The 27,449-nt window shown below is 46.2% G+C and overlaps 2 protein-coding genes across 4 annotated transcripts in view; one reads left to right on the top strand and one right to left on the bottom strand.

Moving 5' to 3' along the window:
• Positions 1–15,634, top strand: part of EVPL (envoplakin) — a 140,909-nt gene extending 125,275 nt beyond the window's left edge. The window contains exons 19-22 of the mRNA XM_068263073.1: positions 209–292; positions 3,068–3,178; positions 5,359–5,454; positions 12,033–15,634. Coding sequence (XP_068119174.1) covers positions 209–292; positions 3,068–3,178; positions 5,359–5,454; positions 12,033–15,485 — 3,744 coding nt within the window. The 3' untranslated portion in view covers positions 15,486–15,634. The remainder of the gene's footprint in view (positions 1–208; positions 293–3,067; positions 3,179–5,358; positions 5,455–12,032) is intronic.
• Positions 15,635–24,684: 9,050 nt separating this feature from the next.
• The window catches only part of TEN1 (TEN1 subunit of CST complex), a 96,763-nt gene continuing 93,998 nt past the window's right edge, over positions 24,685–27,449 (bottom strand). For all 3 annotated transcript variants that reach the window (XM_068261852.1, XM_068261851.1, XM_068261850.1), the window contains one exon: positions 24,685–25,563. In XM_068261852.1, the coding sequence (XP_068117953.1) occupies positions 25,439–25,563 (125 nt within the window). In that variant the 3' untranslated portion in view covers positions 24,685–25,438. The remainder of the gene's footprint in view (positions 25,564–27,449) is intronic.

The following is a 27,449-nucleotide window of genomic DNA, read 5'->3' as shown; positions in this document are numbered from 1 at the left end:
ACATTGCCGTGCATTGCCATGGTAACCCCCAAAGGCTATTTTTTTGCGTTGCAGTGCAATGCCATCATCACACTGCAGCCCTCCCCCAATGCCCGTTGCCAGTATTAAACCAGCCTTACCCTTTTCCTCTTACTGAAATTTTTAGTCTCAATAGTACCATTTTTACAGAAGTATAAGAGATATGAATCATAATCTTATGTAATTTCAGAGGCTCGTCGACGAGATCCAGAGGAAGGAACCGGAGAAGAACAATATAGTGAAACTTTCCAGGGATCTGAACAATTCTCTCAATGTAAGTTAAGGCCGTTCTCTCTCTCTTTTTTTTTTTTTTGCAAATGAGTCAACTTACTCCTATGTACAAAATAAAACTAAATGAGTTTAACCTCCCTGGCGGTAAGGCTAGCCGCCGCAGGGGATCGCATCACCCCGGGAGGATTTTTTAAAATAAAATGTGTTACATTTTGTTAAGCTAGCACTTTGCTAGCTAACTATGCTGCCCAAGTCGCTCCGGTCCCCTTCGATCGCCCACGATCACCTCCGGTATACATACCCCCCATGGATCCCGCGATGCGCAGCCTCCCAATCAGCACCCGGCTTCACTATGGGGAGGATCGGAACTGCGTCAATGACCTCATGACGTCATGTCCGATCGTTGGCATAGCGACGGGTGAGTGTTGCCGGCGGCGATCGGGGGGGGGGGGGGTTGCCGAGAGGTCCCGGGGGACTTGGGTAGCATAGTTAGCTAGCCTAGTGCTAGCTAACATAAAAAAAACCTCATTTAATTTAAAAGAATCCCTCCCGCGGATGCAGCCACCGCATCAGAACTCTCATGAATATATTACAATGTGTGCCGCATCCCACTGCAAGACCAGCAGTGTCATATGCCTAACGCTGCCTCCCACTCAGTGATGTACTTCCTGCTAGAGAGGAAGTATATCACCGGGATTCCCATTGGTTTGTGCATGCGTGCTACGACACACCAGACTCCGTCGTTCATACTGTGTTGCCCATTGACTTCCACTACCCCAAGCATTGTGCGTTAAGTGCGGTGCTTACGGTAACGCGCTGCAGGCTGCAGGCTGTGCGTTTGGGATTGCTTCCAGCACAACGTGACGTGGTAAGTGTAAAAGGCCCCATTGACTTGCAGCACCCTTCGGTGAACTAACCCTTACACCTGGAACCCACTAGCAGCTCTTTTCTGAGTGCTTCTGATTTGAAAAGCACTTGCTAATATAATGCTAGGCCTGTGATTCCATTTAATGGAAGGGGTTTTCTAAGAATCACCCATAGCATTACATTAGCAAGAACTTTTCAAATCACTAGTGCTTAGAAAAGAGCTGCTAGTGGGTTCAGGGCCTAAATCTGATTTAACGCCATGATACACTGATAAACGTCATTGTATACTCCCAGAGTGCACCTCAAAACCTTTGGAGCCAGAGCTTTGTGTCATGCTGCCCCTACCCTTTGGAACTCCCTACCATACCCAGTAAAGACAGCCCCTTCCCTGGAGTTATTCAAATCCAGGCTGAAAAGCCACCTGTTTAGCCCGGCATTTCCAGACTTACAGAGTTCTTCCTCTGTACCACAATTTACCAATCAACCAATTATTGGTCGGAGCCATGCTTACGCGCTTTTAGTCTTACAGGAGAAAAGTGAATTACAAACGTTATTTGTTGTTGTTGTAGTTGTAGAAGCTGGAATAAATCTTGAACTGTTTGCTTATCAGTACCTTCATCTTACACAAAGTAAGAATTGTCAACATTTATTGGCTACACTTGAAACCAGATTTCAAGTGTAGCCAATATTAAAAATTCTATGTAGACCTCTCTAGCAATCACAACTTTTAAACTGAATTACCCAACCCCCACTCCTCCTCCTCCCTCCCAGGGCTCTTTCACACTACAGCCCTTTTTAAGCATTTCAACGCAAAGTCGAAACTTTGCGTTGACCAAGGTAAAATGAAAGTCCATTTTACCTTTCACACCCGACGCTGCGTTGCGGTACGACGCAGAGGTGTGCTTTGTTACATGAGTAACTGGGTAAGACCTCTTTCACATTAAACAACGCGTGCAGGAGCCGTTCTCCTGCACGCGTTGATAGCCTGCGGCGCGTCGTCAGGAATCTGCGGTGCGAAGCTGAGCTACGGCGGTAGTAATTAATTAACCAACCCAACGGGGAAACGCCGATTCCCGACGTTAAAAAATGCTCCCGCGTGCGTCGTACCGCAACGCATCGAAACGCAGCATCGGGCGTGAAAGGTAAAATGAAAGTCTACGGACCTTGGTCAACGCAAAGTTTCGACTTTGCGTTGAAACCCTTAAAAAAGGGCTGTAGTGTGAAAGAGCCCTTAAAGGGATACTTAAGTCAAAAATAAAAAAGGATTTTTACTCACCTGGGGCATTCCTCAGCCCCCTGAAGCTGTATGGTGCCCTCGCAGCCTCACTTCGATCCTCCTGTCCCCGCCGGCAGCTACTTCCGGGTTCGGCGACAGGCTGGGAACGCGAGTGATTCTCCGCGTTCCCAGCCGTTATATCACCCTCTATGCTGCTATAGCGTATATGTTATTTGTATATGTTATACGCTATAGCAGCATAGAGGGTGATCTAGCTGCTGGGAACGCGGAGAATCACTCGCGTTCCCAGCCTGTCGACGGCTGTCGCCAAACCCGGAAGTAGCCGCCGGCGGGGACAGGAGGATCGGAGCCAGGCTGCGAGGGCACCATCCAGCTTCAGGGGGCTGAGGGATGCCCCAGGTAAGTAAAAATCATTTTTTATTTTTGACTTAAGTATTCCTTTAAGCATTTAGGAAATGTTTTCTTACACCAAAGTGTACTTGAAGGTACAATTTGTAAACTGCTGTAATTTAAAACAAAATTCATTAAATACTATTTTTTTTTTAACTAAATACACTATAAAGATATATACGTAATTTGCAAACTACTGGTCATATGTTGGCATATTTTAGGAATTGGCATATGTCAGTGTAATGTATGCAGAATCTGAGTTTATTATGTTTGTGCTACAGATATTGTTTTGGTGATATACTATAAACACGGTTTTTCTTAAAGGACTATGAGGCCCAAGCTGACAAGTATTGCACCACTCTGGATAGCTCCATTGTCTCTTCTGCTCCCAAGAAGCCAAAAGTCCCCACCCTAAAGGAAAACATCGACAACCAGGTGGGTGAAAATGGACCCAACCAAAAAGAAATACTTAAAGGCCCAGCGCACACCAAAAACCTCTAGCAGATCTGCAAAACGCTAGAGGTTTCTGAAGCAGATTTCAGAGATTCTAGGCATGATAGAGCGGTTTTCTAAACATGCCTGGCGTTTTTTGGAGCGTTTTTGTGTAGCAGATTTCATATATTGTTACAGTAAAGTTGTTACTGAGCAGCTTCTGTAACCAAAACGTCTGGAAAACATCTTTGATCTGGCCGCCTTTCAGAGCGGTTTTCCACTTTCCTATACTTTACATTGAGGCAGAAACGCCTCGGAAATCGAAAAAATGCTGCAGCCCCCGAGTTTGCATTTGTGGAAAAAACGAGCCGCTCTGGTGTGCACCAGCCATTCACTTTCATTAGCCAAGCGGCTTTCCCCCTGCAAACGTTTTTAAAAAAAATGCTCCAGAACCGCTCCGGCGTGCACTAGCCCTTACTGAGAGTCTGCAAACTTTTTTCGGTGTTGTTGTTGCTTAAAGGACAACTGAAGTGAGAGGGATATGGAGGGTGTCATATTTATTTTCTTTTAAACAATTTAGATTGCCCGTCTGTCCTGCTGATTCTCTGCCTCTAATACTTTCAGGGATAATCTTGAATTGGGAGAAACTTTTAGCAATAGTCCCTGAACGAGCATGCAGATCAGATGTGTCTGACAAGATCAGCTGCATGTTTGTTTCAGGTGTGTGATTCAGACACTATTGCAGCAAAGAGATCATCAGGACTGCCATGCAACTGGTATTGTTTAAAAGGAAATAAATGTCAGCCTCCCTACACCTCTCACTTCAGTTGTTCATTAAGTAGAGTGGGTTTGGATTAGAACTGTTCCCCCAATGACATTACCTCCCACCTCCTGATTCACAAACACGACAGAAGCTGACCTTTGACAGGTGGTCAGCTTTTGTGGATGGATAACATCCATTATAGAGTATCACTTTACGGGGGGGGGGGGGGGGGGGGAGGATAGGTTAAAGAGAAATGTTAGAGCAGGGATGAATGATTAAGGAGAACTGTGAAATGAGGTGGGAGGTAATAGGATCCATAACACGGGTACAGTAGTGAGATGGAATTTGGAGATTAGAGAGAAAAGTTATACTGCAGTGAGTGGAGTGAAGGCAGTTAGAGAACAGTTCAGTAGAGGAGTGCAGACAAGGCTCGAGGGCTGCAGGGAGAGGTCAATGAAATATGATACAAATTCTTCATCTGATAGACAGGGAGATAGAGATGGAGATGAGAGAAGAAAGTTAAAAGTACAAAAAAAAAAATCGCATGGACTGAGAGTATATGAGGGCAGAGAAATGGGACTGCTCTGCAGATGAGAGTGCGTTCCTAAAGTCATGAAGAGCGTTTTTATAGGACATAAAGTTCTTCCTAGTGTACTTTTTCTCCAATGCCGCTCAGCTACTCTTCAGCACCTTTTCAGGAGTTTTGTGGTATCATCCGAGATGAAAAACTAACTATAACAAGTAATTTGTCTATATGTCTTATCTAAAGGATAGATAGTTTACACAGCAAATCTAGCTGCAAACAGCTTTAACAGTATATGATTATTTCTTCCTGTGATACAATGAGGGCAGCCATGTTCTGTTTGTCACATTGTCACAGGCTGAGGGCTGGAGATGATATCAGCTCTATCAGCTTGCCTGTGTGTAAATTCAGTCCCCTCTCCTCCTCCCCTCTGCCTCTGAAATCTCTGGCTCCTCCTCCTCCTGCCCAGACTGAGCTCCCATAAGCCCTTGCTACAGTGCCAAGGCACAAAAGGAGCTGTGGGCGAGGCTTGTTTAGTTTATAGGGAATTAGAGTAGTAAAACAAAACAAAAAAAGTATTTGGCTTGAGGAATGCCCTATAAACTATATGAAAGGAACACAATTATGCAATGAGTAAAAGTTTATCTCAGATCCACTTTAATTTAGCAGTGGGGCTTTGTTTGGGGGCGGGCCCTAACCCAGGGACATGGCGTCCCCCCCAGAACCAAAGGCACTCCAGTTAACGGCCTGAATGCCTTTGGTTTAAAACGACCCTGACAAAGGGTGAGAGATCTTGACATAAATTCAAACCTTCGCTTTACAATAAAGTTGTGCCTTGCATTCCATTCATTGACCATTCAGAACACTATCTGATTGCTTCTTTTTTTTTTCTTACAGCAAAAGGATTTGGTGACACGTTACACGGAAGCAGCAGTGGAGAGCAAACAACAGTTGAACCAAATGCAATTTGCCAAAAAGGTTATGGACAACAAGGTAACTTGCCTTCACATTTTCATGCATCATGTCAAGCAGATATGAGGTGTAATCACTCGGTAAATATAGAGAAACAGTCAAAGGTTTGGTGAAATATTGAAAAAAACTAAAATATTGTTTGCATACTGATGTGGTCAGCTGCCATCTCTGATGTCCTTGCATTGTCAGCACTGCAAACAGCTTTTCTAAGGTATAGATTTTTGATGCAAAGTACATTTTATATAAATGTTAGGGCTGGAACCCTCTAGGAATCGCTGAGCGGTTTTAAATCGTGCCAGTGCTGTGTGCACCGATTCCTAGAGCGATTGCATTTTGCTACAGTTCGAAGCGCTGCGCAGTAAACTATAGCGTTTCTTTTTTTTTTTTTTTTAAATAAACTTTATTATACTCATCAGGTGTCCCAATGTCCAGCTTCCGTCCATTGCCCCACCCCTTAATGGATAGGACCAATCAGAGAAGCGCCTCTGAGCTCTTGTGCTACTAACAGAAGTCGGTGTAATGTCAGAATGGGCAACCCGGAAGCAGCCTTCCTCACTGAGTATCACGCATGCTCAGTGGGAAGTTAGACATTATTTATCTGAAATATCTCCGCTTTCGCACCACGTATGCTCCCGAAATTTTAATGGGAGGGAGGGGACCCCCAGATATAGCTCTGTGTCGAATTGCAGCCCCCGAGCCCCGCTGGTTCCCGAGATAGGTTTGCTGCAGTCAGTCTCGGGAAACAGCTTGGCTCAGAGGCTGCAATTCGGCACAGAGCTAGATCTGGGGGTCCCCTCCCTCCCCTGAAAATTTCGGGGGTGTACGTGGTGCGGAAGCGGAGATATTTATGACGTTTTACGTGGCTGCACAATTTAATGGGACGCAGGCACCTACTGCGCATGCGGGGCTGCCCATTCTGACATCAGGACACCCTGTAGGCATACTCAACTTTATTTAAAATTCTAAATGCTCGGTATGCAAAACTGTGGATGGTCCCAATTCACAGCCCAGCCAAAGTCCGCCCTTCTCCCCGTTGAGCCCTTTAGACATGCAGTGTAATGCAGGGAGAATACATTACCCTGCATTACACTGCACCGTTTCATGTGCGGCGTCACATCCCGGCGAAGCTGAACCAGGGATTTTTATCTGACTGTATATAGATATGCAAAACTCCACGGTAACAGCCCCCAGAACGACAGTCTTGGGGATATGCCGGTGCCAGACAGAGGAGGCACACCACTGGCTGCATACGGATGCTTACAGTATATTGTGGAACAGACACAATACAAGCATCCGTTGTGTGCCGCCTCTGTCTCTCACAATTTTTATTTTGATCTGACTGCCATCTGGTCTCAGTAAAGATTTTTTTTTGAAAGAGATGAACGCTTTGGCACAAAACAAACATATCCCCCCGATAGATTTTACAAAATAAATACTATACAGGTAGTTCCCGGTTTACGAACGACCCGCCGATACGAACGCCCGCCGAACTGCCTCGATGACGTCACATCGCCGGGGCATCGCCGGGGACTACCCCGGCGATGTAAGCCAGTACCTATTTAGTAGGAGACCTTGGGCAAGACCCCCCAACACTGCTACTGCCTATAGAGCGCGTCCTAGTGGCTGCAGCTCTGGCGCTTTGAGTCCGCCAGGAGAAAAGCGCGATATAAATGTTCTGTGTTTGTTTGTTTGTTGTTTGTACCTGTTCTGCTGCTGGTTTTAATGCAGAGTTGGCGGAAGGTAGATACCTCTCACCTGTTCCACGGCGGAAGAAGGTCCCATCGTGCTGCCCGGAAGCTGCGCGGCCCTTCCTCTCGCTCCGTCCACTTTCCTCCCGGCGGCTTCACATGCGTCGCATAATGACGCAAATAGGAAGGCTTCTCGCTAGGGGGCTTCTCCTGATTGCGTCATTATGCGACACATGAGAAGCCGCCGGGAGGACAGTGGACGGAGCGAGAGGACGGGCTGCGCAGCTTCCAGGCAGCACGATGGGACCTCCTACCTCCGAGGATCAGGTGAGATGTCCTCTATCTACCTTCCGCTGCGCTTACTCTGCATTAAAATGGGGGCAAAAGGGGCTGTCCCGACTTAAGGACAGATTCAGGTTAAGAACGAGCCGACAGTTCCGATCTCGTTCGTTAACCGAGGACTACCTGTACCTGGTATTTTTGCCGCTCTGGAGTGCTGTTTTTTGTGGACATTTTTTTTTACTAAAACTCCATGCAAAACACAGTTCATCAGAAACGCATATTATTTAGTGGGCTGTGTGCAAAATATAATCTCATTTCTAGAAACCTCTTAGGACTAACAAATATAGATAAAAGAAAACTGTTTCACTATACACTCACATTAGCAGCTCCTCCCATCTCCTCACAGCTCGCTGTGAGTATACAAAACAGGAAAGTAGAGTCAGAAGGTGGCAGGCTTGGGCTTGAAAAAACATCAGAGAAGACAGACTCGGCTATAATCATTCCTGAGCAAAGCCTGACTGAATGCTCAGTTGGGGATTTTATCAGGGCTGATAACAAGCAGGCTGAGCAGTGAAGGATGAAACGGAGAGCAGGGTAGGTGTTTTCTCTAATGTTCCCACTGATATATATGGTAAAATACATGAGGGTGCTTCATCTCTGGTTCACTTTAAATAGAGTGTTATTGTACTGGGCTTGCTCGAGAGATATATCTCACAATTACATACTGAATTAGGTATTACCTAGTGGTGAAGTATGTACATGTTACAGCAGCCTTACATTGGTATAAAAGTCAGCATTTTTTCTTTGCTCTAAAAGATCCTTTACAGGTACTTCCAGAAAAAGCACTGGTAGCAGAATAACATTTAGTTAGACACAGCACTTTCTTCCCCAGTGTGAAACGTAGCGCTGTTGCCGAACTTTAGGAAGTTATCACAATAGTAGATAAGAAAACAAACAAGATAATATAAACACTGCTAGCAGTGCCTCAGCTGAATACAAGCCGAAAGTGTACACAGGAGAAGACACATCCTCACTGGATACATTGTAATATATAAATACAGCAGCTATGCAATACATTACAATGGCAGCTTTCAGTGCATACAAACTGTTCTTTAGGAACTAGTAATTTGTAAATGGACATTGCTACTTTATGCACACAAGCAAATATAACTGCATGGGTAATAAAACATAGGACAACATATTTTTACTGAATGTTATGTCAGAGTTGAATCCCTCTTTAACCACTTGCCGACCGCCTTAAGCCGATGGGCGGCGGCAAGGGATGGGCCCAAACGACCGCAATACGGCCATAGGCAGCGGCGGGGGGCGTGGTTATGCGACGATCTGCTGCCGGCGACAGGCTCCGCCCACCTGGCGCAGTAACCCGCCGGCCGTTCGGAAGCGCCGGCGGGTTATTAGGTGCTCGATCGCCGCACAGCAAGCGTATAATACGCTTTGTAATGTATACAAAGCGTATTATACAGGCTGCCTCCTGCCCTGGTGGTCCCAGTGATCGAGGGACCACCAGGGCAGGCTGCAGCCCCCCAGGTAAGCACCCAAGCACACTGATCTGCCCCCCCTTCCCTCTAATCGCCCACAGCACCCCTCAGACCCCCCCCCCCCCCTGCCCACCCATCAGAGCCCTGTTTGCACCCAATCACCCATCAATCACTCCCTGTCACTATCTGTCAACGTTATTTTTTTGATTAGGTCCTAAACTGCCCTCCTGATCACCCCCACACTTTCAGATCCTCCCCAGACCCCCCCCCCCCCCGTGTACTGTATACATTTATCCTCCCCTGTAATCACCTGTCAATCACCCCCTGTCACCACCTGTCACTGCCACCCATCAGATCAGACCCTAACCTGCCTCTTACGGGCTTCTGATCACCCACCCACACCATCAAATCGCCCGCAGACCCACCCTCAGCTCACCTGCAAAGTGCATTGTTTACATCTGTTCTGCCATCTAATCACCCACTGATCACCCATCAATGACCCCCTGTCACTGCTACCCATCAGATCAGACCCCTTTCTGCCCCTAGGGCACCCAATCACTCGCCCACACCCTCAGAACACCCTTAGACCCCCCTAGACCTCCCCCCGTATACTGTATACATCTATTCTCCCCTGTAATCGCCCGTCAATCACCCCCTGTCACTGCCACCCATCAGATCAGACCCTAACCTGCCTCTTACGGGCATCTGATCACCCACCCACACCATCAGATCGCCCGCAGACCCACCCTCAGATCACCTCCAAAGTGCATTGTTTACATCTGTTCTGCCATCTAATCACCCACTGATCACCCATCAATCAACCCATGTCACCACCTGTCACTGCTACCCATCAGATCAGACCCTAATCTGCCCCTTGGGCACCCAATCACCCGCCCACACCCTCAGAACGCCCTCAGACCCCAGCCCTGATCACCTCGCCAGTGCATTGCTTGCATCTATTCCCCCCTCTAATCACACCTTGAGACACCCATCAATCACCTCCTGTCACCCCCTAGCACATCTACCCATCAGATCAGGCCCTAATTTGCCCATGTGGGCTCCTGATCACTCGGCCAAACCCTCAGATCCCCCTCAGACCCCCTTCCGATCACCTCCCCAGTGCATTGATTGCATCTATTCTCCCCTCTAATCACCCCCTGAGACACCCATCAATCACCTCCTGTCACACCCCCCCCCCCCCCAGCACTCCTATCCATCAGATCAGGCCCTAATCTGCCCCCTTCGGGCTTCTGATCACCCAGCCAAACCCTCACCCGCCCCACCACAGTGAAATAATTTTTTTTTTCTGATCACTGCTGGTCTCTACGACTTAATTGTGGCTGAGACCAACCGTTATGCCACACAATACGCAACCGCCAATCTAAGAAGCTACCATTCCCAGCCTTTTCGGTGGAAACCACTCCAAGTTTCCGAACGTAACATTTTTTGGGGCCTTCTCCCTAACATGGGTCTAGTCAAAAAGAATGTATTGCAGTCTTATTGGTCTACGCACCCAATACATCACATGCCCATGTTCTCTGCTGCCATGTCCAGGTCACGATTTGAGAAAATCCTGCACTTCCTGCACTTCAGTGCCAATACAACCTGTCATCTAAGAGCCCACCCTGCTTATGAGCGGTTCCACAAAATTCGCCCCCTCATAGACCACCTGTCATCAAAATTTGCAGATGCTTATACCCCTGAACAGTCATTTTGAGGCATTTGGTTTCCAGACTACTCCTCACGGTTTAGGGCCCCTAAAATGCCAGGGCGGTATAGGAACACCACAAGTGACCCCATTTTAGAAAGAAGACACCCTAAGGTATTCCGTTAGGTGTATGACGAGTTCATAGAAGATTTATTTTTTTGTCAAAAGTTAGCGGAAATTGATATTTATTGTTTTTTTCACAACGTGTCATTTTCCTAGGCTGCAAACAAATGTCACACATGTAGTATCGCCGTACTCAGGAGAAGTAGTATAATGTGATTTGGGGTGTATTTTTACACATACCCATGCTGGGTGGGAGAAATATCTCTGTAAATGACAATTTTTTTTATTTTTTTTACACACAATTGTCCATTTACAGAGAGATTTCTCCCACCCAGCATGGGTATGTGTAAAAATACACCCCAAAACACATTATACTACTTCTCCTGAGTACGGCAATACCACGTGTGACACTTTTTTGCAGCCTAACTGCGCTAAGGGGACCAAAATCCAATGAGCACCTTTAGGCTTTACAGGGGTGCTTACAATTTAGCACCCCCCAAAATGCCAGGACAGTAAACACACCCCACAAATGATCCCATTTTGGAAAGTACCGTAGACACTTCAGGGTATTCAGAGAGGGGCATGGTGAGTCCGTGGCAGATTTCATTTTTTTGTCACAAGTTAGCAGAAATGGAAACTTTATTTTTTTTGTTTTTGTCTCAAAGTGTCATTTTCCGCTAACTTGTGACAAAAAAATAAAATCTTCTATGAACTCGCCATGCCTCTCAGTGAATACTTTGGGATGTCTTCTTTCCAAAATGGGGTCATTTGGGGGGTATTTATACTATCCTGGAATTTTAGCACCTGATGAAACCTGACAGGTGCTCAGAAAAGTCAGATGCGTCAAAATGGGAAATTTTTTGCACCATAGTTTGTAAACGCTATAACTTTTACCCAAACCAATAAATATACACTGAATGTTTTTTTTTAATCAAAGACCTGTAGCACAATAAATTTGGACAAAAATTTATACAGAAATGTTACTTTATTTGACAAATTTTATCACAGAAAGTTAAAAAAAATCATTTTTTTTTGATGAATATAATAAAAACTAAAAATCGCAGCAGCAATCAAATAGCACCAAAAGAAAGCTGTATTAGTGACAAGAAAAGAAGGGAAAATTCATTTAGGTGGTAGGTTGTATGACTGAGCAATAAACCGTTAAAGCTGCAGTGGTCTGAACGGAAAAAAAAGGCTCTGGTCCTTAAGGGGCGAAAAGACTGTGGTCCTTATGTGGTTAATGATCTTTGGTGCATTAGGCCCCTAGTCAGTTCTATTGTTCATATTGTTCTGGCGTTATGTATGGTTTTCTTTAAGAGTAATACAGTTATACCACGTTAATTGTTTTTGTTTTTTCAGTCAGATTCTCCAGATGGAGTGCAAGTGTCAATGCAGCAAAATCTCAGATCAGAGAATGCCTTGCGGTCAGCGAAAGAATCAGAGCATCTGTCGCAGGAACTGGAAGAAGAGAAAAGGAAGGTAGCGGAAGTACAACAGGTCCTAGAGGAAAACAGAAAGAAGATCCTTTTGCTAAAGACAAAAAGACCTGTGGAGAGACTGGAGGAAAAGGAAATGGTACAGTACTACAGAGAGCCTAGGCTTGAGAGTGAACTAGTAACACTGAAAAGTCAAGCTGATAATGCCTACAGAGAAAGAGAAAATACACAATCAGAGATAGAAGTAATGAATAAGAAGTTGGTGGCTTTGGAAAACCAAAGAAAAACCATCAAACCGCAGCTGCTGACCAAAGAAGTCACAGAAATTGAGAAAGACCCGTATATAGAATCTCAAGCTCAATCCCTGAGACAGGATATTAAACACCTCAAGGAAGAGAACAATTCTCTTTCACAAGAATTAGATCGAGTGAGAATGGATGTACTGGTTCTTGAGCAGAAACAGCCTAATGTAAAGGAAAAAGTGGTGCTAAAAGAAGTAGTGAAGCTGGAAAGAGATCCTGAGATGCTAAAAGCAACACGGGCTTTACAGTTACAGATGGATGACGAGACCTTCCGCAGAAAGTCGTTGCAAGAAAATATTGTGAAGTTGAGGAGCAGAACAGAAGAATTAGAAAAACTGATAGAGTCAGTTGAGCCGAAGGTCATCATCAAGGAAGTAAAGAAGGTGGAACAAGACCCAGAAATACTGAAAGAGGCTGCTAGACTGCAGAAACTAATACAAGAAGAAAGGAACAAAAGCATAACCATCACTCGGGAGGTGTCAGAACTGCAGTCCAAGTTTGTGGTTATTCAAAAGCAGAAGCCCAAGGTGGAGATTAAAGAAATAGTCAATGAAGTATTTGTAGTGCAGCCCGAAACTGAAAAAGAAATTACTCGACTGAAAATTGCTCTACAGGAGACCTCTTCAAAAAAATCTCTCTATGAGAAAGAACTGGACAAGACTCATAATGAAGTGTTCATGTTGAAATCACAAAAACCTGTGATAGAATACAAAGAGATTGTACAAGAAGTAGTGAAGTTAGAAAAACCCCCTGAAGCGTTGAACGAAATAGACAGATTGAAAGGACAACTTAAAGATCTAGAGTCCACCAACACTAGGTATGTGGACCAGAAATCGAAGTTGTCACAAGAGAGAGATGACTGGAGGAGAGAAAGATCAAAGATAGAGACAAAGGTAGTGAACAAAGAGTTTGTTAAATATGAAAATGACCCTGTGTTGATAAGAGAAGCAGAACGTCTGCGTCAAGAAGTACGCAATGAATCTCAGAGAAGAAGAGAAGTGGAGGACAAAGTATATGACTTACAAAACAAGTACATGTTGCTAGAAAGAAGAAAACCAGAAGAGAGGGTTGTGGTTCAAGAAGTTGTACATGTACAGAAAGACCCCAAGGTAGCAGAAGAACACCACCGACTGAGCAGGACTCTAGATGAGGAAGTTAGCAACAGGCGTCGCTTGGAACGTGATGTGCAACAATTGCGCAATCTAGTTGAAGAAAAAGAGAAGCTACTGAATTTCCAGGATGAAAGAGACAAAAAGCTGGCAGCAGAAAAGGAATTGCGTCAGATAACTCTAAGAATAAAGGAAATTGAGGAAAGTCCTCCACCAGTGCAGGAAAAGATTGTTATGGAGGAAGTGGTAAAGGTGGAAAAAGATCCAGTATTAGAAAAATCAGCTATCGCTTTGCGTACTGACCTGGATAAAGAGCGAACACAGATGCTGAACCTTGAACGCGAATGCAAAAATCTGCAAATGAAGATTGACATCCTACAAAGAGAGAAATCTATGGAAAAAACAATCTACAAAGAAGTCATTAGAGTGGAAAAGGATAAGGTATTGGAAAATGAGAGGGCCAGATTACGAGAAATGTGTATGAAAGAGAAAAATTCCAGACAGGACTTGGACGATGAGACAAGAAGGCTCAAAGAAAAGATTGATAGGATGGATGCAATGAAACGAACTTGGTCTAGAGAAGAATCTGATCTCCAGAAATCAAGAGCTCAAGCACAGCAAGAAAAGTCAGCAATTGAAAAAGAGTTATTGGAATTGAGAAGACAACAACAACAGAAAAGTGTGTTTTTGAGCAAAGAGTCCGAGCTCCTTACACAAAAGGCAGAGCAAGAGCGCCAGAAGAGGACGCAGTTGGGCCAAGAACTGTCCCTTATAGAGTCCAAAATCCTTAAGGAGAAGGACTGCATATATGAAAAGGAACGAAACATCAGAGATTTGCAGTCCCGGGTCAATCGTGAAGAACGCAATCAAGAGACACAAATGCGAGAGACAAACGTTTCCACAAAAATTTCGATTCTGGATCCAGATACCGGGAAAGAAATGTCACCATATGAAGCATACAAGAGAGGCATCATAGACCGCAATCAGTACATTCAGTTGCAAGAGTTAGAGTGTGACTGGGAGGAAATTTCTACAATGGGTTCTAGTGGAGAAATCTCTGTCTTGTTAGACAAGAAGAGTGGGAAGCAATATTCCATTGAAGATGCTCTCAGGAGCAAAAAAATCACCAAAGAGGAATTACAGATGTACAGAGATGGCAAACTTCCAATTTCAGAATTTGCTCTTCTTGTGGCAGGAGAAAACAAACCCCAATCCCTGTCCATTGGGTCCATAATTGGACCCAAGTCTCCAATAACGTCTCCAACTAACCAATCACGTAGTTTCTTTACACAAAGTGCACCCAAGCCATTCCACGATGACAGCTTTCCCATTGCTGGTATTTATGACACTACCATTGACAGTAAATGCACAGTCAGAAGCGCAGTCACAAGAAAATTACTAGACCCAATCACATCTCAGAAGCTTTTGGAGGCTCAGGCTGCTACAGGTGGCATAGTTGACATAATTAGCAGAGAGCGATATTCAGTTAATAAAGCCATGGACAGAGGGCTCATTGACAGCAGCAACCCACAGAGCCTACTTACTGCCCAAAAAGCTTTCACGGGAGTTGAGGACCCAGCGACCAAGAAACGGCTCTCTGTTGGGGAGGCTGTGAAAAAGGGACTTATGTCCAAGGAAACAGCTTTGCCATACCTAGTGGTCCAACATCTCACAGGAGGCTTGATTGATACCAAGAAGACAGGCAGAATTCCCCTTTCAGAAGCATTAGAGCAGGGTATGATCACTAAAGATCTAGCTGCCCAGATTGAGGATGAATCCTCTTATGAAAGGAATCTCACTGATCCTCTAACCAAAGAGAAAATAAATTACAAGGAAGCCATGGCAAAATCCCGGAGAGATGCTTCAACCGGCCTGATGCTGCTGCAAGCTGCATCCGAAGGCTACCAACCTGCTGTCTACCGCCCTGTCAATGTTACGTCATCTTTGAATTCTTACAAATACTAGTGGATAATACATGTCATGGTTTCTGCTGTGCTGTTGTATCCTGTTTAAAACAAAAAACAATGATACTGGTTTTATGGGCCGTTGTAATGTTATATCTGTGGTATATATTATGTTTCATATCTGTCAATAAACTGGAAATTTAACTCTTATATTAGTCATTCCAAAGTGTTTTTTTGTGTGTGTTTAGCACATTATTAGTTCAAAAATGTATTAATTACATCAGGTGGTACCACCGAGCCCCCCTGCAGAATTTCAGAGCTGCCCCCACCCTCCCTGGGGCCCGCTCGGGGCCGTTTTGTGGGGTCTGGAGGGGTAGCAGCATGAGGGGAAAGCCTTGGCCACTGTCGGTGGAGAGAGGGGAAGTTCCCCCCCCCTTTCCCTCACCTCGGGGCTCTCCCCTCTGTGCTCCCCCTAGCTTAAGTTACAGTGTGGGCAGCGGGGGGCAGATACATACCTTCCGTGCGTTCCACCGCATACTCCTCGCTCTAGCGTCTGACATCACTTCCGGAAGTGACAACAGATGCTAGAGCGAGGAGTATGCGGTGGAACGCAAGGAAGAAGGTATGTATCTGCCCGCCGCTGCCCACACTGTAACTTAAGCTGGAGGGGAGCGCAGAGGGGAGAGCCCCGAGGTGAGGGAAAGGGGGGGGGGGGGGGGGACTTCCCCTCTCCCCACCGACAGTGGCCAAGGCTTTCCCCTCATGCTGCCACCCCTCCAGCCCCCACAAAACGTAGTAGTAGCAGGGGCTGCAGGCCCTATTGTTACGCCAGTGGGTGGTACCAGTAGTGTAACTACCATTCATGGTGCCCCCTGGGTAGCTTTGATGGGGGCCCCCAATGTCCACACCCCTTCCCTTGCCTTGGGGCCCATTTCAAAAGGTTTAGAAAACAAGTGTGGCCATCACCATCGTCACACCCGAAACAAGTGTAGCCACAAAAACACTTAAGGCTCTAAAGACATTCTTGTTACTTCTTGTGGCCCAGCTTGCCTGACCATCCCTACTGTTAAGGGCTTGTTTGACTAGAGGTGATCAATGAGATGCTAGGATTGCATGCAAATTTAATGCAACATTTATGCAACTTGGAATTGGGCTAATTAAAATTATCAGGAAGTGCATCTGAGTGACCTAGCTCCAAGCTGCATACAATTAGCATGCACGTGAGAATTAAATAGAAATGATGGTCCGCAATGATGTCTCTCAAAAGCTCTCTCAGGACATAGCCTCAAAGCAGTAAAAAGTACAACGCTAAGCTTCCTCCAATCGGCTTCTGGAGGCGGGGAGGGGAGGGACACAGGCGGGGAGCCACGCTATAGAGGAGGCGGGGGAGCGGCAGTGACTGACAGCCTTCAGGTAAACAGCCAGCTAGCGACAATCTGCTTGTCGCTATCCTGGCGGGGTTTTTTAATGGAGGACAGCAGAGCCCGAGGGGAGCCTGGAGACAGTCTGTAAGGACACAGAGGCTGCTCACTGTATACAGCACTTGCCTCTGTGTCCAAATAGGATTCTTCAAGCCCACCTGCCCACCTCGGGTTCTCTTTAACCCCCCTAAAGGTATGCCGACACTGTGTCGGGCATACTGCTTGCTGGCCCCAGGAGTCCTCCATGCATGATTATTGTGATCAAATGGCTTTAAAACCTTTAGCTAGCACTATGCTAGCTAGTACAAGTGTCCAGCTCCCCCCCCCCCTCCCCGATTGCCTACAATCCCCCCCCAATTGCCTACAATCCCCCCCCCCCCGATCCCCCGTTTGTACATTACCCAGCCTGGATCCAGCCTCCCTGCACAGCTCTGGTCTTCCCTATGGGGAGGATCGGGTTTGCGCATGACGTCGACAACGTCATGTACGATCCTCCCCATACTGAAGATCGCTGGATCCAGGCTGGGTAATGTATAAACGGGGGCGATCGGGGGGTGCCAGACACCTGTACTAGCTAGTCTAGTGCTAGCTAAAGGTTTTAAAGCCATTTGATCACAATAATTATGCATGGGGACACAAACTGGCAAAGTGTAACGATCGGTGTCAGCTTGCAGAGAGAATCTGATTATTGGTGATCTGCAGTATCACCAAGAATAAAGATCTATACCTGATTATGGATGATCTGCAGAATCACCAATAATACGGATATAGTGCTAACCTCTGGACACCTCTAAATATATATTGAGTGTTTGGTGTAACAGTGTGACTTTGAGTAACCCACCTGAGGAGCAGGTGGGCCTAGGCAGTACAGGAAGTACTGCAATAGAGAGTACAGAAACCTTCCAGCAGCCTGAGACTCTCCAAGGGGTGGAGTCAGGCTGAAGGTAGGAAGGACCAGAGAGTGAGTGACACCTGAAGGTGGATGTCACTGACTGATCTGGAGGCCATCTCTTTAGTGGAGAGAGATAGCTCTCGAGGTCGGGCAAGCCAGGTCGGCAACACACGGACAGACAAAGTACAAAGACAGAAGGCTGACTCGGTATCCAGGGCAGGCAGGGTTTGGCAACGGAATATCAGATATGCGTGGTACCGAATCAGAAAGCAGAGAGATAGTCAGGAAAGCAATAGGTCATAACAAATATCAAACAATGCGTAGTCTTGGGTGTGAGGTCCGTGGTCTCTACACCCTGGAACTAGTCTGATGTATAACAGAATGATAACACAAGTTCCCTAGTCTTGGGTGTGAGGTCCATGGTCTCTACACCCTGGAACTAGTCTGAAGTATAACAGAATGATAACACAAGTTCCCTAGTCTTGGGTGTGAGGTCCGTGGTCTCTACATCCTGGAACTAGTCTGAAGTATAACAGAATGATAACACAAGTTCCCTAGTCTTGGGTGTGAGGTCCGTGGTCTCTACATCCTGGAACTAGTCTGAAGTATAACAGAATGATAACACAAGTTCCCTAGTCTTGGGTGTGAGGTCCGTGGTCTCTACACCCTGGAACTAGTCTGAAGTATAACAGAATAATAACACAAGTAATCTGGCTCAGTGTGAATTCCCAGGTCCTCCTGGTTCAAACACACTGTAGGATCTGACTAAGGTCTGAGTGCTTCCACGTAGTGATCGCAAAGGCAGACAATTTGAGAGTGGCCAGCAGTAACCATATATAGAGCAGTGCTCTCTGGCGCCACCCTGAAGTGATCATCCAATGGTTACCAGCACTGAGGTCAGCTGACCGGCCTGGTCAGCTGATCCCCCCCTGGCCATCATAAAAGTTCTGCCTTTCAGCGCGCGCGCGTGTATTCCTAAACCTATGTGAACTAACAGGCTCAGCCACCCCAGCTGCACGCTGCTGCGCGCAAACCGCCGCGCTGGACGAGGAACCAGCCGCCTTCCCATCAATACATGCGGCGGCTTTTCTGCGTTCTGCCATGTCACTAGGTGCACGCTTCTGCGTGCAGACCGCCGCGTTGGACACGGAATGAGCCGCCTTGCTGCTAGTACACGCGGCGGCTTTTCCGCGTTCTCACACAAAGCCTCCTGAGCGGCGTAACGTTTAGGAGGTGTAAGGATCCCTCCTGTAGCGTATTCTGCCCGTTGCAAACGGACAGTTCTGGCTTATCTGCGTGCATTCGGTTGTGCATTTGCAATGGGTCTCATTGTCTTTTGCAATCGCTCTGCAGTTCTGGGCAGCTCAGGATGCTGTCATCATTCCACCAATTGCTTGTTGCAGCTGAACTGTGGCCAGATAGCCCTGGATTTCCTGCATGCATGTTGTTACATAATACTGCATGTATATCCTATGGGAGTCCTTTGCATTCATAGGCAGCTAGCAAATGGTAATTAAGCCAGTTCAGGATTGAGTGATTACCATTCAGCTGTGTGGAGATTTGCATACCTGCATTCATTGGCTGATGCCGGCATAAAAGTCTGCCTCCCATTTCGTACCTCGCCCGTCATAGCGGTCAGTACGCTGATCTACTGGGCACCTTGTTACTCTGCATAGTTCTGTTACTGTACTTCTATGCAACCTTATTACTTGTGCTTTAGCTAGTTCTTGATAAATATATATGCAGACTTGCTAATATATATTTATCCGTTAGTTGAGACATTTGTTATTTTTCTTATTATTGTGTATTGCCTAGTTCCATGCTTGATGGACGTTCGCTGCATCCGTTGTGAATCAGTGAAGTCCATTATCCAGATAGCTTTGATTCTGCCATCACCACGTTAGTGACTGGTAGTATTCCTGCTACTCTAGTTTATGGGAACGTAACTATAGGCTGCAGTTGCTATTAGTTACACTCTATCCTGTAGTCTTGCCTGGGTGGATGCTTGCTGGTGACTGTAGTTAGCCAGCTTGCTCTGCTTCTGTGGACGTGACTGTGAGCTGCGGTTGCTACTAGTTATGCTCCAATCTATAGTCCGGTCTTGTATCTGTCTGAATACTTGCTATTGCTAAGGCAGCACAGTGCGAACTAAGGCAGCGCAACATCACACTGAGCTGCCATTGTGTTTTATTTGTAGCGATATCGGAAGCCCAGAGCTGCAGTTGCTCTGGGCAGCCTGTGCAACCTCTTCCATTATCCCACTCTTAGCCTTGTTGTGCTGGGTGGTCAGAAAGTATGACCCCCCCCCTCCCCCCCAGCGTTACAGGAGGTTAAGAGAAGTTTGGAAGCTGATGCTTTCCTTGCATTGAAGGACATCAGTACCTATAATCACCAGGGATTTTATCTGACTGCCGACTGGAGACTGGAGGGAAATTTTTGCCCTTACATGCAGAATTTTTAGCGATTTTGGAGCAATTGCATTTAATGTTAAAGAATCACAAAAAGCAATTACTCCAAAATAGCTTTCCTGTACAGTGAAAAATCAAAGGAAAAGCACTTTGCAAAACACTAGTGATATAAAGTGAACCAGAGACGAGACGAAACACCCTCATGTATTTTACCATATATGGAAAACATCTACTCTGCTCTCTGCTTCATCCTTCACTGCTCAGCCTGCTTGTTATCAGCCCTGATAAAATCCCTGACTGAGCATTCAGTCTGGCTTTACTTAGGAATCATTATAGCTGAGTCATTATAGCAGAGCAAGAAGGGGCAGGCTTGGGTTTGAAAAGACATCAGAGAAGACAGACTCCGCTATAATGATTCCTGAGCAAAGCCAGACTGAATGTTCAGTCTGGGATTTTATCAGGGCTGATTAGAAGCAGGCTAATCAGTGAAGGATGAAACAGGGAGCAGGTTAGGTGTTTTCTCTATACACATATACAGTGGTTTGCAAAAGTATTCTGCCCCCTTGAAGTTTTCCACATGTTGTCATATTACTTCCACAAACCTGAATCAATTTTATTGGAATTCCAAGTGAAAGACCGATACAAACCGATATCAACTCTGACCAGCTTCCCTGTCCCTGCTGAAGAGAAGCACTCCAAGAGCATGATACTGCCACCACCATATTTGACAGTGAGGATGGTGTGTTCTGAGTGATGTGCAGTGTTAGTTTTCCACCACACATAGCATTTTGCATTTTGGCCCAAAAGTTCCATTTTGGTCTCATCTGACCAGAGCACCTTCTGCCACATGTTTGCTGTGTCCCCCACATGGCTTGTGGCAAACTGCAAACGGGACTTCTTATGTTTTTCTGTTAATAATGGCTTTCTTCATGTCACTCTTCAATAAAGGCCAACTTTGTGCAGTGCACGACTAATAGTTGTCCTATGGACAGATTCCCCCACCTGAGCTGTAGATCTCTGCAGCTCGTCCAGAGTCACCATGGGCCTTTTGACTGCATTTCTAATTAGCGCTCTCCTTGTTCGGCCTGTGAGTTTAGGTGGACGGCCTTGTCTTGATAGGTTTACAGTTGTGCCATACTCCTTCCATTTCTGAATGATCGCTTGAACAGTGCTCCGGGGGATGTTCAAGGCTTTGGAAATCTTTTTGTAGCCTAAGCCTGCTTTAAATTTCTCAATAACTTTATCCCTGGCCTGTGTGGTGTGTTCTTTGGACTTCACGGTGTTGTTGCTCCCAATATTCTCTTAGAAAACCTCTGAGGCCTTCACAGAGCAGCTGTATTTGTACTGACATTAGATTACACACAGGTGCACTCTATTTAGTCATTAGCACTCATCAGGCAATGTCTATGGGCAGCTGACTGCACTGAGACCAAAGGGGGCTGAATAATTACGCACACCCCACTTTGCAGTTATTTGTAAAAAAAATGTTTGGAATCATGTATGATTTTCGTTCCCCTTCTCACGTGTACACCACTTTGTGCTGGTCTTTCATGTGGAATTCCAATAAAATGGATGCAGGTTTGTGGCAGTAACGTGATAAAATGTGGAAAACTTCACGGGGGCCGGATACTTTTGCAAGCCACTGTATATATGGTAAAATACATGAGGGTGCTTCGCCTCTGGTTCACTTTAAAGTGCAGCCGGAAGTTGTCAGTGCTATACAAGTACTAAATACAGTAACAATTTTATCAAGAAACCAATAGTGGGCTTTGTGGCTAAGGTGGACAGGGACATGTTAAGCTTAAATGAAAAAATTAAAATAATGCACTTTTATTGTCTAAATGAACATTTTTTTCCTCTCATCTATTTATCAATGACTGAAGTGGAATACTCACCACCCAACGGATCCAGTGACGCCCCCTTGATGACGAACGTTTCGCAATTCCTCTTCCTGCTTACGATATTACACAACGGCACACGAGAGGCCGCAAACGGGAAGTCAAGCGATTGCGCTACATTGCGCAAAGTTGTCGGGGATCTTAAAGAGCCAAAGTGATGGTCATTACCACCACACAACACTAAACGTCGTTCGCGTGATTTTGTGCCTGTACCGCTCATCACTCAAAAATCGCCAGTCGTCAGAAATATCGCGTGATGAGTACGGGCCTTAACACAGCACCACCTATCAAGAATGGGAAAATTGACAGCTTTATTTCAATTGAAAGGATAAATCACATACAAGAAATTAAAAGCACTGACCCTGTTACTAAATACCAGGATTACATTTCTTTTATTAAACCAGAGAACGGTAGTTCCCAGAGGCCAGACAGCTGCTGAAACTTGCTTCACTTTATACAAAACTATGCAAATCTCTTTAAAGCAAACATGTGAGTACAGGAAAAGAAAGTCAGATACTTGTCTCCAGAATCCTTCAGAAGCTTCCGCTGTCCTCCACCAAAGCATCACTCCTTCCAAGGTCTATCTGTAAGTTTGCGGGTGTGCTACCCTCTGAGTGCAGGCGTGCCTGTGCAGTAGCATGGAACCTTTGTGCACGGCTGTAAAAGCAGGGCATGAGCAGCTCCCAGCTACTCAGCAGACATGAGCCATCTTGTGCCTGTTCAATGTGGTCACACGCGTACACAGACTGGAGTGTTGCCATGCGAACCTATTCCACAAGCCCTTATCAAATGGCTTCAGAGGGTCCGAGCACTGGAGGCTGGAGCTGCGATGTTGAGGGGGAATGGGGCTTCCCTCTACTGAAGTAATTATCTATTTAGGGCACTTGTTTCCAAAGTAATGCTCAGACTACGGGGTGTTTTAACCTGCTGAGCGGTCTGGACGAGCTCAGCTCGTCCAGTACCGCCGGAGCCTGCCGCTCAGGACCTGCTGGGCCGATTTGGCTCAAGTAAAAAGCAGCACACGCTGCCGGCACTTTGCCAGCCGCGTGTGCTGCCTGATCGCCGCCGCTCTGCGGCGATCCACCACGAGCAGCAGCGAAAGAGGGTCCCCCCAGCCGCCTGAGCCCAGCGTAGCCGGAACAAAAAGTTCCGGCCAGCGCTAAGGGCTGGATCGGAGGCGGCTGACGTCCATGACGTCACTCCGCTCGTCGCTATGGCGGCGAGGTAAGCGAAACACGGAAGGCCGCTCATTGCGGCCTTCCGTGTTACTTCTGGCCGCCGGAGGCGATCAGAAGAACGCCTCCGGAGCGCCCTCTAGTGGGCTTTCATGCAGCCAACTTTCAGTTGGCTGCATGAAATAGTTTTTTTTTTTATTACAAAAAAACCCTCCCGCAGCCTCCCTGGCGATCTTAATAGAACGCCAGGGTGGTTAAAGTGCATCTGTGTGACAAAAAAAGTGTTAAAGGATACCCGAAGTGACATGATGAGATAGACATGGGTATGTACAGTGCCTAGCACACAAATAACTATGCTGTGTCCTTTTTTTTCTTTCTCTGCCTGAAAGTGTTAAATATCAGGTATGTAAGTGGCTGACTCAGTCCTGACTCAGACAGGAAGTGACTACAGTGTGACCCTCACTGATAAGAAATTCCAACTATAAAACACTTTCCTAGCAGAAAATGGCTTCTGAGAGCAAGAAAGAGATAAAAAGGGGAATTTCTTATCTGTGGGGCTCACACTGTAGTCACTTCCTGTCTGAGCCAGAACTGAGTCAGCCACTTACATACCTGATATTTAACCCTTTCAGGCAGAGAAAGAAAAAAAAGGAACACAGCCTAGTTATTTGTGTGCTAGGCACTGTACATACACATGTCTATCTCATCATGTCACATGTCACATCGGGTATCCTTTAAAGATAGATACTTACCTCAGTACTGGGGAGCTTCTGGCTTCCCTCATTGTCCTCAGCCTCAACACTGCAGAGACTCTCTGAATATCTTCATCAAGCCTTGTCTGTGTACGATCTTGGCTACACTGGACGGCCCACACCTGCGCAGTAGCATGAAGATGCTCAGCGCGGCTTTTCCCTCTGCATATAAGCAGCTCAGTGCTACTGTTCTGGCCATCCCTGTGCCTGTACAATGTAGCTGTGGTCCTTCATGGACGGGTGCAAAGCCTTGAAGAAGAGGGTCCCGGCGAGCAGCGGTGCGCTGGAGGAGGACCGGAGAAGCATCTGATCATCTAGAGCAGGGGTGTCAAACTCAAATACAAAGTGGGCCAAAATTGTACACTGGGACGTAGTAGTGGGCCAACCCCAATGTCTGCTGGCCCCCTTCATCCCTTATAAAGTTCCCTGGTGTCTAATGGCCACCCTCCCCTACACAGTTGCCTGGTCTCTAGAGACCCCCACCCTCCCTTTTACAGTTCCCTGGTGTCTAGAGACCCCCACCCTCCCCTATACTGTTCCCTGGTGTCTAGAGACCCCCACCCTCCCCTATACTGTTCCCTGGTGTCTAATGGCCACCCTCCCCTACACAGTTGCCTGGTCTCTAGAGACCCCCACCCTCCCCTTTACAGTTCCCTGGTGTCTAGAGACCCCCACCCTCCCCTATACTGTTCCCTGGTGTCTATAGACCCCCACCTTCCCCTATACTGTTCCCTGGTGTCTAGAGACCCCCACCCTCCCCTTTACAGTTTCCTAGTGTTCCCTGGTGGTCTAGAATGGGCCAAACATAATGCAAAGTGGGGAAACCACTTGAGGGCCAAATTTGGCCCGCGGGCCGGAGTTTGCCATGTATGATCTAGAGGCTTCCTTCTACCTAGGTAAGTATCTAACTCTTCCCTTTTTTTGTCACGGGTCCATTTTAATTGTGGAACACCGATAACACAATCCACACCAATAACTGTCTTCATGGCTCAATCTTTAAAGAGAAAATAATACATAATACAAAATGCCGCTCCAGTTATACAGCAGTTAAAGAGGAACTCCAATGAAAATAAAGTTATAAAAAAAAGTGCTTCATTTTTACAATAATTATGTATAAATGATTTAGTCAGTGTTTGCCCATTGTAAAATCTTTCCTCTCCCTGATTTACATTCTGACATTTATGACATGGCGACATTTTTACTGCTGGCAGGTGATGTCAGTGGAAAGAGATGCTGCTTGCTTTTTTGGCAGCTGCAAACAGCTTCCCACAATGCAACAGAGTTCAGAGACAGGAAACTGCCAGAAGTACCACGGTCCTCAGAGCTTCTTGTGGGAGGGGTTTCACCACAATATCAGTCGTACAGCCCTCCCTGATGGTCTGTTTGTGAAAAGGAATAGAATTCTCATGGGAAAGGGGGTATCAGCTACTGATTGGGATGAAGTCCAATTCTTGGTCACGGTTTCTCTTTAAGTATTATCTTGAGGCACTCGCTCTGCAAAGTATTTTCTCTGTTCATCTATCCCACTCTGCAAAAGGGAGAGGTCTACACCCTCAATGCATGTCAGCAAGCGAGCACATAAGAGGTGTGAATCTGGAAAAAAAGAACAATAAGAACAATTAGAGATGTGCGCCTTATAGGCGAGCTGCTCGCCGCAAATAGCCATGGGCAGGCTGGCCCTGTACTACCTCCGGGTCGCAATGTCCCGGAGTAGTACGCATGCCCGTGCCTGCACACATCCATTAGTACGCATGCCCAGGCCCGGCGGTGCGCGTCCATGATTGCGCGCCTGTGTGTGACGTCACAAAGTGTGCCCGCCTACAGGCGTGCAATCACGGATGCGCACCGCCGGGCCTGGGCATTCGCACTAATAGGCATGCGTACTACTCCAGGACATTGCGACCCGGAAGTAGTATTGCCCATAGATGTTCGCTGGCGAGCTGTTCGCCGACATCACTAAGAACAATATATATTACTAACAAAATAAGTGAGACACCTGCACACAAGACCGCATTTACATCTCGTTACATAAAGAAGCATACATACACAAAATGATTATTATTAATTGTATTTGTAAAGCACCAGCATATTATGCAGCGCTGGACAATTCATAGGGATACATAGGATGGTAGGCACTAGGCAGATGAAAAGGAACAGAAGGTTATACAGTGTATGGCAAGGTTATACAAGGTAACAGGGAAACATGATCAGGCGACTAGGGAGATGGCTACAGGGATCCAGTAATTCAAGTCTGAGACGGGAAGGTGGCAGTGATACCGTCACATGATCAAGTAGGATACAGCCGGGGAGGGAGGACCCTGCTCAAGACTTCTAATCCTTCAAAATGTTTATTGCAGCTTCTCTGCGAATCACAACGAAGAGTATCACACATTGGGCCTGATTCACCAGAACGTAAATATCACACCTTATCAGAGTAGCACAGCGAGCGCTATGAACTTATGCCTGCTAACTGGCAATGCCACTCATCCTGCCCTGAGCCCCTGCGGGTTTGTAGCGCTCGTTATACTACTCTGATAAGGCGTGTTAACTTTGATAAGGTGCGATATCTTTGATAAGGTGTGATATTTGAGTTATCATGGTTTAGCGAAGCAAGCCCGTTGAACAAATATTCATAAGGTTCTGTGTCTCCATATCTTTGCATATAAGCGTCCAGTCTCAGATAGAGCAGAGGAGACACGAAAATATGTGCGAGGCTAAACTTCATACACGTATACAAGGCCTGTAACCAAACTAAAGTAAAGCCAATAAAGGAAATAGAAGAAGAAGAGAAAAAAAGACAAGAGAATAGAGTTGAAAAGAAAAGAATTTGCGCCCAGTCGTCCTCACCCAGCACCCCTCCCCCCCAACCCGAAGACTTATAATCTAAAGCCCTGTACACATGCTAGACTGAACGTCGGTGAGGCAGCCATTTGGGCCATCTTGGCTGATAATCCACCATGTGTACAGGTGTCCTCCAATACGCACAACAACCTTTGTTATGGAAGCCGATCTGGTGTAAGAGGCGTCATCCCACCTTTCCCTCCACACAGCAACAGTGCAGGTTGCTTGGCTGTGGCCATAGAACTTGCCTATATGAGCTTGCGGCCAGAACTATCACCTAGTATTGAGTCCTGATTGCTATAGGTAACAGTTATAATGTGTGCATGTGCACCTTAACACCTTCATTTACAATCATGAAATTGTCCATAAAACATGCAGAGGACGATGCATTTTTTTAAATGTATGCAGTTCCATTCAGTCACAGGTTGATGGATTATATGCAGGGCTGTGGAGTTGGAGTTAGGGTTGCAGCGGTATACCGGTATGACGCTGTTTGATTGTGCATGGCAATCATACCAGTACAGTACAAATACAGCTGCTCTGTGATGGCCTCAGAGGTTGTCTAAGAGAATCTTGGGAGTAACAACACCATGAAGTCCAAAGAACACACCAGACAGGACAGGGATAAAGTTATTGAG

This window comes from Hyperolius riggenbachi, chromosome 12 (genome assembly GCF_040937935.1).
Source record: "Hyperolius riggenbachi isolate aHypRig1 chromosome 12, aHypRig1.pri, whole genome shotgun sequence".
In the NCBI taxonomy this organism is placed as follows: Eukaryota; Metazoa; Chordata; class Amphibia; order Anura; family Hyperoliidae; genus Hyperolius; species Hyperolius riggenbachi.
Note: the sequence above shows the minus strand (reverse complement) of the source record. Positions and strands in the feature narration are given on the sequence as shown.